This window comes from Notothenia rossii (genome assembly GCF_949606895.1).
Source record: "Notothenia rossii genome assembly, chromosome: 3".
Classification (NCBI taxonomy): Eukaryota; Metazoa; Chordata; class Actinopteri; order Perciformes; family Nototheniidae; genus Notothenia; species Notothenia rossii.
In genome coordinates, this window is record NC_136901.1 from 43931887 (window position 1) to 43945857 (window position 13971).

General features: G+C 37.8%; 2 protein-coding genes across 2 annotated transcripts; both read left to right on the forward strand.

Annotated features, from left to right (window-relative positions):
• Window positions 1–2162: 2162 nt before the first annotated feature.
• LOC307033471 (ladderlectin-like) lies at window positions 2163–4619 on the forward strand. Its single transcript, XM_079671958.1, has 5 exons — window positions 2163–2555; window positions 3194–3285; window positions 3460–3594; window positions 3801–3906; window positions 4397–4619. The coding sequence occupies exons 1-5, from the start codon at window positions 2267–2269 to the stop codon at window positions 4462–4464; spliced, it is 690 nt and encodes a 229-aa protein (XP_079528084.1). The 5' UTR covers window positions 2163–2266; the 3' UTR covers window positions 4465–4619.
• Window positions 4620–5666: 1047 nt separating this feature from the next.
• On the forward strand, window positions 5667–13758 carry fgb (fibrinogen beta chain). The gene is made up of 13 exons (XM_079671957.1): window positions 5667–5842; window positions 6306–6329; window positions 6411–6520; window positions 7170–7272; window positions 7928–7996; window positions 8591–8705; window positions 9308–9414; window positions 10516–10630; window positions 10816–10935; window positions 11022–11144; window positions 11674–11768; window positions 12027–12217; window positions 13107–13758. The coding sequence occupies exons 1-13, from the start codon at window positions 5753–5755 to the stop codon at window positions 13336–13338; spliced, it is 1494 nt and encodes a 497-aa protein (XP_079528083.1). The 5' UTR covers window positions 5667–5752; the 3' UTR covers window positions 13339–13758.
• The last annotated feature ends 213 nt before the right edge of the window (window positions 13759–13971 follow it).

Below are 13971 nucleotides of genomic sequence, written 5' to 3' on the forward strand. Positions count from 1 at the left end.
GCCATGCTGATACATTTACTAATTTAATTCAATTTATTTTCTTTAAAACATGGAGTTTTTTTCTAAATGTTATTTATTATTGTCAGATTTATTAATTGGTGCTCCAGTTTGTTCAGCTCCTTCCTGCTCATCCAACCCAGTCTCACATCTAAACGTGTAATAACTACGTTGGTCCACAACGTAGGACGTAGTATTTCTACAAAAACGCCTCTGAAATTGTAAGATCCCTACGTTTTTTTCCACCATCCATTCCAATGGCTGGCGTCTATGTCACGTGATCTTCAAATTTCTCCCCACAGAAAAAAAAAACATGGCCGAACTTCGTTTTATTCTCGGTGGAAAAGTCCTATTTTAAAGTTAGTTTGGCCATTAAAATGCATTTTGATGTCATTTGATGTGAGAAATATGAGTTGTTATTTCAGATTATGTGTGCAGTGGATGTACATGATCTTTAGTTTGCTAGTTATTACGAAGATTACTTCAGGAAATTGTGTCCATACAACGTTTTCATTGTTACCAAGGTGGTTGCTAGGGACGCTGCTATCGATATTATTTCTGTCATGTTGTGTAACTGTTTAATGGTGTTATCTTTATTGCTACCCCCTTCCCCGTCAATGTATAGTGTTGGTCCACAGCGCAAACGTATTAGTTTAACAAAATCCGCATCTAAAATTCCACCATTAAACTGTCATATTCTGCACATTTCTTATACTATCTACATCTTATAAGAGTATAATACATATGTATAATATCAGTTAAAATAAGTGCTTCAATGTAGTTAACATTGCTGGAGGTATGCACACATAGGCCTATTGATAGATGTCTTGTAATGCACTATTGAGGAACCTGCGACCCCAAGTTTTTCATTCATTGCATAACTACACCGTTTGTGAATATGATGTCAATAAACCTTAGAAAATCTTGAAATCTCGAAAGGGATGTGCAAAATAGTTATTATATACAGTCTTTAATGAACTATTAGTAGAGAATAACGAGTAATGAATATACTTTATAGGGATCCTATTAATATCTAATAATACAAATAATGAAATTCAATAACATGCTATAACCACTAGGTGTCCCTTTCTATCAGCTCTGCCCTGTTATGGTGTAAATACAGCCTATCTACCAATTGGATCAAATATAAAAGTCAGCCGAATTAGTGTTGATCCTGCAAGGAGACGTATTGTGTGAAATAAATGTAAGATGTTGTTTCATTGCTGATATATTTATGATCCACTTCACGTTTTCAGTGTCCACGTCACGTTTTCAGTTCCTCATGTTTGTCTAGAAGTCTTCTCATCAAGGCTCTATAAATAGAGAACTACGGCAGATATGTAATATTTAATGCAGCCGAACCGTGTATTACAATGCCGTTATGTGATGACCTCCAAAGAGAAAAGCAAGCACACTCCGAATAAAGTATTATTCTATTTTTTTTAAATGTTTTCGGATTTCACATCGCATAAACACCATTTCCCAACGTGCATTGCGGCTAAACCATCTAATCACCATGCTGAGGATCTTGCCTTCGTCTGTTTCCGGTATTTGTTTATGACGATTTGATGTGACATGTGAGACTGGAATTGCACAGGGGAAAATAACGTATCTATGGCACCATTTTAGATGCGGATTTTGTTTAACTAATACGTTTGCGCTGTGGACCAACACTATACATTGACGGGGAAGGGGGGTAGCAATAAAGATAACACCATTAAACAGTTACACAACGTAACAGAAATAATATCGATAGCAGCATCCCTAGCAACCAACTTGGTAACAATGAAAAAGTTGTATAGACACAATTTCCTGAAGTAATCTTCGTAATAACTAGCAAACTAAAGATCATGTACATCCACTGCACACATAATCTGAAATAACAACTCATATTTCTCACATCAAATGACATCAAAACGCATTTTAATGGCCAAACTAACTTTAAAATAGGCATTTTCCACCGAGAATAAAACGAAGTTCGGCCATGTTTTTTTTTCTGCAGGGAGAAATTTGAAGATCACGTGACATAGACGCCAGCCATTGGAATGGATGGTGAAAAAAAATGTAGGGATCTTACAATTTCAGAGGCGTTTTTGTAGAAATACTACGTCTTACGTTTTGGACCAACGTAGTTATTACACGTTTAGATGTGAGACCGGGTTGGCTCATCGTCACACATCATTTTTTGGAATATCTTTTGGGAACATTTCACAGAATTGATGTCAGATTTAGTTTTGTTTTGCTCCTGTTGGTTCAGCTCATCGTCACCATGAAGACGCTCATCGTGACCCTGATCTTCGCCTGTTTCCTGTCTCTGACCGTTGCCATGGCGATCAACACCTCCCTCAGCACGCGGACCTCGGGGTTGTGTGAGTACGTCGTTAGACAGACGCCGCCCGGTATCCCCGGCGCTTTCGTGCCTTCGTGCGACTTCAACGGGAACTTCCTGCCGCAGCAATGCGCCACATCCACGGGATCCTGCTGGTGCGTGAACGTGATCACGGGGGAGGAGATCCCGAACACGAGAACTCCGCCGGGGACCGTGCCCGTCAACTGTGGTGAGGAGAGGGGGGGTGGTATTTAGTTAATCTTTGTTTGCTTTTATTCGCTAAATCAAGGTTAACAAAAGAAAGCTTTTCTCAAAAGAAAGCTTTTCTTTTGTTAGAACAAGGTAACCAAAAAGCTTTTCTTTAGTCAAAACATTTCGATTTTCTATGGAGCTTTTATTCGCTAAATCAAGGGTAACAAAAGAAAGCTTTTATGTTTTTAAAACATGGATATTTTCTTGTTAAAACATGGATGTTTTTTTTAACATTGAGCTTTTATTTTGTTAACTCAAGCTATAATTTTTTTAGAACATTTTGTTACAACATTAGAGTTTTTATTTTTTTAACATGAGAAGCCTTTTATAGTTGTCGAAGAAATTAGTTTGTATTTTGAGCGAAGAACATATATAGACAAAATAAGTCAACAAATGATCCTTTCTGACGCTGCGTGAGTTCCCCGACACACCGGGGACACATCTTTATGTAGAAAAGACATCACAAAGTGACTTTTGCATGATACGTCCCCTTTAAGACATATATTTAATAAATACATTTTGAGTTTGAGTTGTTGTAAAAACTAGTGATTGCAGTTTTTAAATAAGTGACATACAGTATGTAACATGTTATAAGTATATATGTTATTTCGGCAGACCGGGAGTTCTACTGCCCGTTCGGCTGGTCCCGATTCGGCCGGCTGTGCTTCGTCTTCATCGACTCCCCGAAAACCTGGGTGGAGGCAGAGGTAAACATGGAGCTTTTATTTTGTTAAAAGAAGTTTCGACAAGAAAGCTTTTATTTTGTTAAACCATGAAGCTTTTATTTTGTTAAACATGAAGCTTTTATTTTGTTAAATATGGAGCTTTTATTTTGTTAAACATGAAGCTTTTATAGCATAAATCGTGTTTTCTCTCTGCAGAGCTACTGCATGTTCGAAGGCGCTAACCTGGCCTCGGTCCAGAGTCCCGAGCAGAACCACTTCCTGCAGGCGCTGACCCGCGCAGAAACGCACAACTTCCCCCCAACCTGGGTCGGGGGCCACAACTGCGTCAACGTACGACTTTTTCTACGATATAATCACAAAACATGCACAGCTGATCTGTTGAGTTAATAATCAATGGTAATAAACAGGATTTATGGCTAAAACTACTAAGTGTGAGATGACAGTGTTTTGGTTTGATCGTGTGCTTTGAAGCATACTTGTACTTGATCATAAATGTGTTTACGTAATTATGTTATTTATATATTTGTATTTTCTAGGTGTTTTTCTGGATGTGGAGCGACGGCTCCAGGTTTCTTTATGAAAACTGGAACATGGAAAGCAACACGAGGACCAGTGAGCGCTGTCTGCAGATGAACAATGGCTGTGAGACACACACACACACACACACACACACACACACACACACACACACACACACACACACACACACACACACACACACACACACACACACATACACACACACACACACACACACATACACACACACATACACACACACATACACACACACACACACAAACACACACACACACACACATACACAAACACACACACCTTTAATAATAGAGTAATTTCTACATTTAAACCCCTTGAAAATCCAGTTTTTTCGATGCTTTTTCTGCTAAATTACGCATTTAAAGTCAGTAAAATTCACTTTTAAACTCACATATTTGTCATTGTGGATTCCCTTAGGAGTTTAAACTATACTTCACCTGCCTTTAAATTCCTGAAAAATCACCACAATAAGTACTTTTAACATTCAAGCTTAATAAATGCAAACTGTTCACTATTATTAAATTAGTTTTTAGCCATCTTGAGAAATGACAGTTCATTTGTGTTTATGTTTCAGATGAGAAGAAGTGGGATATCGCCTCCTGCGAGTCGGAGCTACCCTTCCTCTGTGCAAAGAGGGTCTGATAACATTTAGTTTGTTCCTTCAAATTCATCTCGTTATTGTTTTTGTAGATGAATATTAGGCTCAGAAGCTTCTAGAGGTTCATTTATGTTGTTTGCATTTATATTAACACTCGAAGAATTGTCCGGAATTATGAATAAATGCATGAAAATGTGAATTTTGAGTTTCTGGGTTAATTTCTGTCCTAAACTCAAGGGTTTAAATAAGGATACAAGTGTGTGTGTGTGTGTGTGTGTGTGTGTGTGTGTGTGTGTGTGTGTGTGTGTGTGTGTGTGTGTGTGTGTGTGTGTGTGTGTGTGTGTGTGTGTGTGTGTGTGTGTGTGTGTGTGTGTGTGTGTGTGTGTGTGTGTGTGTGTGTGCGTGGGTGTGTGTTAGGGTCTGTGTGTTTAGGGATTTGCTCCACGTCTCCTTTTGGACTCAAACAAACATCCGTTGCTCAATCGTCTTGATTTCCCGAAAGTGATTCACCTGACAAAAACAGCTTTAGAGACAAATCTATAAATTACCTTTTTCTATATAAAAAAAATCACATTTAATTTAGTTTTTGGGCAAAAATATTTGATCCTTTTTTGTCTTAATATTATATTTTTGGGTAATTATTGCGATTTTTTTCTTGCAAAAATGTTTGACTTTCTTTTACAAAAAATGTTCAAAATATTTCTTTAAAATTTCGTTTTTTCGGTTAAACTTTACTATTTTGTTCCTCTAAATATTATTACTTTTTTTGACATTATTAAGAAATATTAATGCAGTTGTTAAAAGAAAGGAATTTTTTATTTGACATTTGTAACTTTTTTAATATTTTGACGCTTTTTTTTCATCTATTATTATCTCGATCACTCTAAAATGTCTCATATATTTGTCTCCAATTATCTTTCTAAATAAAGCGTGTTTTCTCTCCTCTCAGAAACCTCAATTTCTTCAGTTTTCAGTAAACTCTTTAGTCAGACTGCCCTTTTGTTCCGTGACTCAGGTTATGCAAACTGTTCCTGCACATACTGACCAATATCTAGCAGATCAATAACACACACACACACACACACACACACACACACACACACACACACACACACACACACACACACACACACACACACACACACACACACACACACACACACACACACACACACACACACACACACACACACACACACACACACACACACACACACACACACACACAGGGGATAAATACGCGGTGCAGCAGATTTCGGGTACAGAAGAAGAAGAGAGAGCACACTGAAGACTGACGAGCGTTTGAGAATAAAACTTTATCGACAGTCGACGATGAGGACGCTGCTGCTGCTGTGTGTGTGTGTGAGTGTGTGTGTGTCCGCTGCCAGGGCTCAGGATCCCGATTATGACACCTATGACACGGTAAGTGTGTGTGTTTGATCAAAAGTAAGAAAAACATTTATTCAAATATAGTGCTTTTTTAATAAATTGTAAAAATGAATACGTTTATTTCATAATATCATAGTGTAAAAAAAGTGTCTTAATTAAATGTTATATCTTAATCTGCTTGCAATGGTAATTCATTTACAAATCTTAGTTGTGTACATTAATCTAATTACTTTAAAATAATTTCTATTGTTTTTGTTTAACATGTAACAAAATGATCATGCAGAAATATAAATATATGCATTATACATAAAGGGCGCAAAACTTTTCGACATCGACTTAAATATTTTAAGAAATAAAACAGAAATATATTTCTCTTTATTTTTTACATTTAAAAGGTGCTCTATACAATCTGAATTCAATGCATCCTTTAAACAACAGTGGCAAACAACATTTAAACTGAAAACAATTCACAATATTTTCCCTTTACTTTCCTCAGGACACCAAGACCAAGAATGTGACAGTGAGTAGACTATTAAGCTACAAATGTTGAAGTAATTATATGAGTTGTATGTTTTAATGTATTTATCTTGTTGACCTGCAGACTCCAACAGAGACCGCTGTAGATGCTCGAGGTCATCGCCCAACAACGAGAGGCCACGACACGTACACCCCCAACCGCTATGCCCCGCCCCCAATCAGCGGAGGAGCAAGGTACATTTAGACTTCAATATTTTAATTTAAATGTATTTTAAGGCCAATTCCACTATACAGTATGTACAGGACTGTAAAGATCGATGTTGCCAAAGAAAAAGAAATTATATTGAAGTGTATGAGAACAAGTGTTTAGAGTTCATATTCTTTTAGACACAAACATATTTTTTTCAAGTTTAGTAAGGGTTACAAAACCGTAAAGGGCATCCTTTAATAATAATAATGTCCAGCAGGGGACAATGGTTGCAACATTTTATAGAAGTCTATGAGACTCACATTACATTACATGTCACTTGTTAGGCACTTTTATCCAAAGCGACTTACATACTCAATACTGTGGACAATCCCCACAGGAGCAATTTGGGGTGAAGTGTCTCAGGGACACAACGACATGCTGACTGCAGTGGGGTTTGAACATGGACCATGTCCCATATTTCAAAGACAGGAATAGTTCTTTATCTCGTCAAAGATACTTTTCTTTAAATAATTTGTTTAGCTCTTTAGTTGCCCATGGTGTCTGTGTAAACAACTGGGATACATTTAGTTACTGTAACAAAGACAGGCATTACTTATGGCTTCAAGTGCATCGACAAACAGTTTTACTCGGGTAACATTAGACCTCATGTTTGTTTGTTTCTGTTTGCCCCAGGTATCGCGGCCGCCCCTCTACGACTCAGACAGGAGCTCAGACGGTTCAGGAGAAGGAGGTTCAGCCCGATGAAGGAGGGTGTACTCACGCTGCAGAGGAGATGGTAGGAGAACACCAGCACATGATAACCAGGGAGGAATATATTCAAATTCAAAGGTGTTATTGTCATATGCAAAAAGCTACAGTGTAGAAATGGCAATGAAATTCTTCTGACCTGAGCACCTCCAAAAATGCAACATATATAATAAAATACAACAATACAAATACAAAAAATAGCCCAAGAAGTCTATAAACATGTAAATAGAATATGTTACAAACTCAGACACTCAAAACCAGCACCAGACAATTTTTACGCTGCTATGGACACTCTTGCACTAATGTATATTCTCAAAGATATTGAAGTGACTGTTATTTATATTGATTGTTGTACTTGTAGGCTATTAATGTCTTAATGTTTGCATATGTATAAATGTGTCATTTGATTGTGTATATATAGGATATACATATTTTTATATATCTTTGTTTTTGTATTCGGGATTGTGGGAAACGGTATTTCGATCTCTCTGTACACAAAAACTGAAAGATTGACAATAAAGTTAACTTTGACTTTTGATATGTACAAGAACAGAATATAAAATTAAATAATTTACATTAGGACAACATTGAATGCGGTTTATTGCGTTGATAACTATTGTATTTATAGAAATAAGTAGATTGCGAGATGAAGGTAATTAAGCCGATATGTTCCCGTCCACCAGGGGGTGCTGTGTCCGACCGGCTGCGAGCTGAAGACCACGCTGCTGAAGCAGGAGAGGAACGTCAAGACGGTAACACATGTTTAATCTTTCTGAGACATGTCGGCAAATGTATTTAGATAGCACCTTTCAACACAAGTTAATTCATCAGAGCTGGGAAGTAGTGGAGTACAAATACTTTGTTACTGTACTCAAGTACATGTTTCTGGTATCACTCCACTACTTATTTTTTACAACTTTTTACTTTTACTTCTTACACTTTGAACAGAAATATCTGTACTTTCTACTTCTTACATTTTGAACCCAAATATCTGTACTTTCTACTTCTTACATTTTGAACCTAAATACCTGTACTTTCTACTTCTTACATTTTGAACCTAAATACCTGTACTTTCTACTTCTTACATTTTGAACCCAAATACCTGTACTTTCTACTTCTTACATGTTGAACACAAATACCTGTACTTTCTACTTCTTACATGTTGAACACAAATACCTGTACTTTCTACTTCTCACATGTTGAACTCAAATACCTGTACTTTCTACTTCTTACATGTTCCAAACAGGCTGGTTCCTTTAGTTTGAATGTGTGTTTGGCCTAAATAAAGAGCTAGTTCAAAGACTTGTTTCTTTAAATCTAAATGCATGATATGTTGTTTGTGGCAGAGCATCAACCATCTGAAGCCTCAGGTGGAGGAACTGTCTCAATCCTCCAACACCGTCTACAGATACGTCAACAGCATCTCCACGTCTCTGAGGGAGAGGCAGGTAGTCATCAACGGTGAGGAATACTCTCTTTTATTCAGTCAAAGCACTAAATATACTTCTGCATGATAGACATTTCTCGTATATTTTCCAAGTACTCAGTCTTCACTTTACTTTATAGACCCAAAAATCCAGGTGAAAAAGAAACAAAATTATAATATATATATATTTTTTTTTTTTTCCTGAAAACAACTGCTTTGGAAAATTATAACAGCACAAGAGATAATAACATTTGTTATAATAATTCATATATTTTTTTATAATTGTAATTTTCTTGTATTCTTTAAATGTTTTACTTTTTAATAAAAACATTTAAAATGTATATTTTTTTATTATTACGTTTTTATTTTTTTAAATATTTGTAATGTATCATTATTATTGAAATTATTTTATTTTTTGTTTATTCTTGAATTGTTTACACTGATATGAGAGCATATAGATAGATACAATACCATTTTGAAGACTTGCAAATAGTTTTTACAAACCCCAAACCGAGGCAAATTCAAACACATCTTCCAAAAAGAAAACTACATTAAAATAACATGACCTTTGTTTATTTGATTGCATCTTTAACGAGTTGTGCACATTGTCAGTAACGCTGGTGTGTTTCCCGTTCAGATAACAGCCGGGTGGTGAGTCAGTACACCGACCGGGTGGAGGAGCAACACGCCTACATCAAAGAGACCGTGGACACCGTGTTCCCCTCCAACATCAGAGTGCTGCAGGTGAGAGAACCACAGGAAACATACTAACTGCTTCCTGTCTGACGTAAAGACCACAGGAAACACACACACTGCTTCCTGTCTGACGTAAAGATCACAGGAAACACACACACTGCTTCCTGTCTGACGTAAAGACCACAGGAAACACACACACTGCTTCCTGTCTGACGTAAAGACCACAGGAAACACACACACTGCTTCCTGTCTGACGTAAAGACCACAGGAAACACACTAACTGCTTCCTGTCTGACGTAAAGACCACAGGAAACACACTAACTGCTTCCTGTCTGACGTAAAGACCACAGGAAACATACTAACTGCTTCCTGTCTAATGTAAAGACCACAGGAAACATACACACTGCTTCCTGTCTGACGTAAAGACCACAGGAAACACACTAATTGCTTCCTGTCTGCTGTCTGCTGTAAAGACTGCAGGAAACACACTAACTGCTTCCTGTCTGACGTAAAGACCACAGGAAACACACACACTGCTTCCTGTCTGACGTAAAGACCACAGGAAACACACTAACTGCTTCCTGTCTGACGTAAAACCACAGGAAACACACACACTGCTTCCTGTCTGACGTAAAGACCACAGGAAACACACTAACTGCTTCCTGTCTGACGTAAAGACCACAGGAAACACACTAACTGCTTCCTGTCTGACGTAAAGACCACAGGAAACATACTAACTGCTTCCTTTCTAATGTAAAGACCACAGGAAACACACACACTGCTTCCTGTCTGACGTAAAGACCACAGGAAACACACTAATTGCTTCCTGTCTGCTGTCTGCTGTAAAGACTGCAGGAAACACACTAACTGCTTCCTGTCTACTGTAAAGACTACAGGAAACACACTAACTGCTTCCTGTCTGACGGAAAGACTACAGGAAACACAGTAACTGCTTCCTGTCTGACGGAAAGACCACAGGAAACACACTAACTGCTTCCTGTCTGACTGAAAGACTACAGGAAACACACACACTGCACTGTCTTTACGTCAGACAGAAGTCTGACGTAAAGATTACAAACACTGACACTAACTATTTACTGTGAGCAGTAAAGACTACAAACACTGATGTGAACTGCTTCCTGTGTTCAGGGCGTCCTGGAGAAGATCCGTCAGAAGATCCTGAAGCTGGAGAAGGCGATCCAGACTCAGAGGGAGGAGTGCAAGGAGCCCTGCACCACCAAGTGCCCCATCCCCGTGGTGTCCGGTAAGGCGTCCCTAATAATATCATTAAAGACGCTTAATTATTCGATGTAAAAATATGAAATAAATACATAAAAAACATGCATATTGTAGCATATAGTCAATAACAAAAGAAGCATCTTATTATATGTAAAACAATATGCAAAGGGAATATTAAACTACATGAAAAATGTAACCTGTGTGTTTCAGGTAAGGAGTGTGAGGATATTTTCCGCCGTGGAGGAAAAGACTCCCAGATGTACATGATCCAGCCCGACAGCTTCACCGCTCCGTACCGAGTCTTCTGTGATCAGACCACACAGAACGGAGGTCAGAATCACTTCCTTTTAATATCTCCCATGTCTTAACGAGGTTTTTAATTAACATTTCTTCTTCTTTTGTTTTTATTTCCGCAGGCTGGCTTCTCATCCAGAACAGGCAGGACGGCAGCGTGGACTTTGGGCGACGTTGGGACGAATATCGACGCGGATTTGGGAACATCGCCTCCGACTCTGGGAAGGGTCACTGTCAGACTCCTGGTAAGGTTTTTCAAAATAAGAGTCAAGAGGATTTGTGAAGGGAGATGTAAGCTAATGGGGGAAAACTGACATTATTTTAAACATATTTTCAAAAGAAATAGGGGTAAAGGCATTGTATATAATATGTTATTGTTTTTTAATATATATTTAAGTGTTTAAAAAAGTAATTGTATAGTGTATTAAATGATGATCATGCAAAAGTCATAGTATAGTATGTAAAAAAAATAAGAAAAATCATGTAGTAAGTATAGATATGCCAAAAAAAGTAAAAGCATAGCATGTTAAATTAGAAATAAATGGTATCAAGACGTATAATCAATATAATAAGTAAATAAGAAATGATTAAAATAAAAACATGGTATGGTGTTTAAAATATTAGGATAGCATATACAAAATATCACGTCTTAAGTTAAAGATCTCAGTACATTTCGAACACATTTGAGTACCTTAATACATGTGTTTATTCATGATCTCGGGTTGTTGTTCACATCCAGAATTAATTTGTGTTTTTTCCTTTCTCACCTGCCAGGTGAGTACTGGCTGGGTAACGACCGCATCAGTCAGGTGACCAAGATGGGCCCCACCGAGGTCCTCATCGAGATGGAGGACTGGACCAGAGCCAAGGTGGGCAGCAATATTTCTATTTACAGCCGATTTACATGTTTATAAAAGTCATATTAGGTAGTGTAGAAAATAAAAATAAGTCATATTGAAAAAATAGGGGAAAAACATTATATAGTATATTGAAATATTGCAAAAGTAAAAAAACGGTATATAGTATGTCGAAAAAGTCAAAGAAAGGTCATAGAATGTTGAAAAAAAGAAGGATAATGGTCTTCTCTCACAATATAAACTCATCTTGTTGTTTTTCCCTGCCTTTAGGTCCATGCTCAGTACCGCCAGTTCACAATCCAATCAGAGACGTCCAACTACGTGATGGCGGTGGAAGGATACTCCGGGAATGCCGGGAACTGTTTCTTGGAAGGATCCACGGAACTGTTTGGTGAAAACCGCACGATGACCATGCACAACAGCATGATGTTCAGCACCTACGACCGAGACAACGACAACTGGTGAGTGTCCTGGTAATGCTGACGTTTTCTTAAAATAGTCATATTTTTCGCTCCGTGTGTGTAAACCTACTTAGCAAAGACACCGATTCTTGGCAATAAAACGTAATATAGTCTGTTGAAAAAGTCGAAAAAACGTCATAGATATAAGATACATGATATAATGTGTTGCAAAAAGTAAGAAAAGAACGTCATAGTAACAGTTCCAAGGATCCTTCCAGGACACAGATTCTGATTCAGATTTGTCATGTTTTTGTTTTCTAACCTTCTTGTGTACCAAAGCAAATTCATAGTGTTTGTAAACCTACTTAGCAATAACACAGATTATGGGCAATAAATAACATCATAGTGTAGTATGTCAAAATATAAGACGAAAAAGACTCCGTAAAGAATGTTGAAAAAGTAAAAAAATGCCATAGTAACAGTTCCAAGGATGCTTCTAGGACACAGATTCGGATTCAGATTCGTCATGATTTTTTTGTTATCTAAACTTCCTTCGAACCCATGTTTACATCCAACTGCACTTTGTATCCTACTTCTTACCATTTTTATAGAACACATATTTATTTTTAGTTTTGTAATTATCAACTGCACTGACAAACACATGTAGAATAACTTACTTATTGAGTTGTTTAGATTTGTTTTACTGCCTTGACCGTATTGTTTTTGTATTTTTATAGCAATGTTGTATTGTTTTATAAGCGTACTGTTCCATGTATCATAGGTACACTTTCTTGTCTCTGTATAAAGTATATATTCATCGTTTTTAGCTTGTATTGTCAAATGACACTTATACGGTCTGTTATGTGTGATCGCACCTTCAGGAATACTTGGAATTTCGCTGTACTCTGTGAAGTCTAATCTAATCTCGTCTCCTTGTTTCCTCTCCCAGGATCCCAGGTGATCCGTCTAAACAATGCGCCAGAGAGGATGGAGGCGGCTGGTGGTACAACCGCTGCCACTCGGCCAATCCCAACGGACGATACTACATCGGAGGAGCGTACACTCGCCGAATGGCCAAACACGGCACGGACGACGGCGTGGTGTGGATGAACTGGAAGGGCAGCTGGTATTCTCTGAAAGCCATCAGCATGAAGATCAGGCCGTTCTTCGCCTCCAGATAATCAGAGAGCATCATCAACGCACACATACGGGAAACCGCCAAAATAAAAGACAGGAAATGAATGTGTGGCTTTAGGGTTTGGGGTCAAACAGCTTCAAAAGTCTTTGTAGCTCATTTTCAAGTGTGTCCTTTATTTTAGCTGTAACCTTAAAGTTGGTGGACACACACACTCAAACACAACTTTTACCGAGAGTCTCGGCATGTGCTGATGTATACAAACATAAGCTTAAGAACAAAGTGAAATAAGAATTGATAAAAAGTAAGATTATTGTGTCATGTCTACAGGAAAAGAGAAGCATGGTACTGGTTGTGAGTGTTTGTGCTCTGTCCTTTCTCGTGATGTGTGACTTCTTCGGTGTGCAGAACAAGGACGAGTCAACAGACTGTCCTCCGCTACTCAATAAACACGTTGAGGAACATACTTCCTGTCTGGTCTGGCTGTTATTTCACTAAAGGGACTGTAGAAAACGAAATGAACTCAATGAATACTTCCTGCTACAGCCTGTCAAAATAAAACACAAAAACGTATCATGGTGAAATATGCAAAGAAGGTTTAAAGAAAAGTGAGAAAAGTAATGCTAAATAATATTGTTGCTCATCTTCTACGTCAATCAAGAGGAGTACGTGGGTTTAA

What these genes read in the sequence shown, in the direction of transcription:
- LOC307033471 (XM_079671958.1), top strand. Translation starts at nt 2,267, where the DNA reads ATGAAGACGCTCATCGTGACCCTGATCTTCGCCTGTTTCCTGTCTCTG. An exon ending in AAACCTGGGTGGAGGCAGAG is followed by an intron (nt 3,286 to 3,459) that starts GTAAACATGGAG and finishes TTCTCTCTGCAG; the next exon opens with AGCTACTGCATGTTCGAAGG. An exon ending in TCTGCAGATGAACAATGGCT is followed by an intron (nt 3,907 to 4,396) that starts GTGAGACACACA and finishes TTTATGTTTCAG; the next exon opens with ATGAGAAGAAGTGGGATATC.
- fgb (XM_079671957.1), top strand. Translation starts at nt 5,753, where the DNA reads ATGAGGACGCTGCTGCTGCTGTGTGTGTGTGTGAGTGTGTGTGTGTCC. An exon ending in CCAAGACCAAGAATGTGACA is followed by an intron (nt 6,330 to 6,410) that starts GTGAGTAGACTA and finishes GTTGACCTGCAG; the next exon opens with ACTCCAACAGAGACCGCTGT. An exon ending in CCAACATCAGAGTGCTGCAG is followed by an intron (nt 9,415 to 10,515) that starts GTGAGAGAACCA and finishes TCCTGTGTTCAG; the next exon opens with GGCGTCCTGGAGAAGATCCG.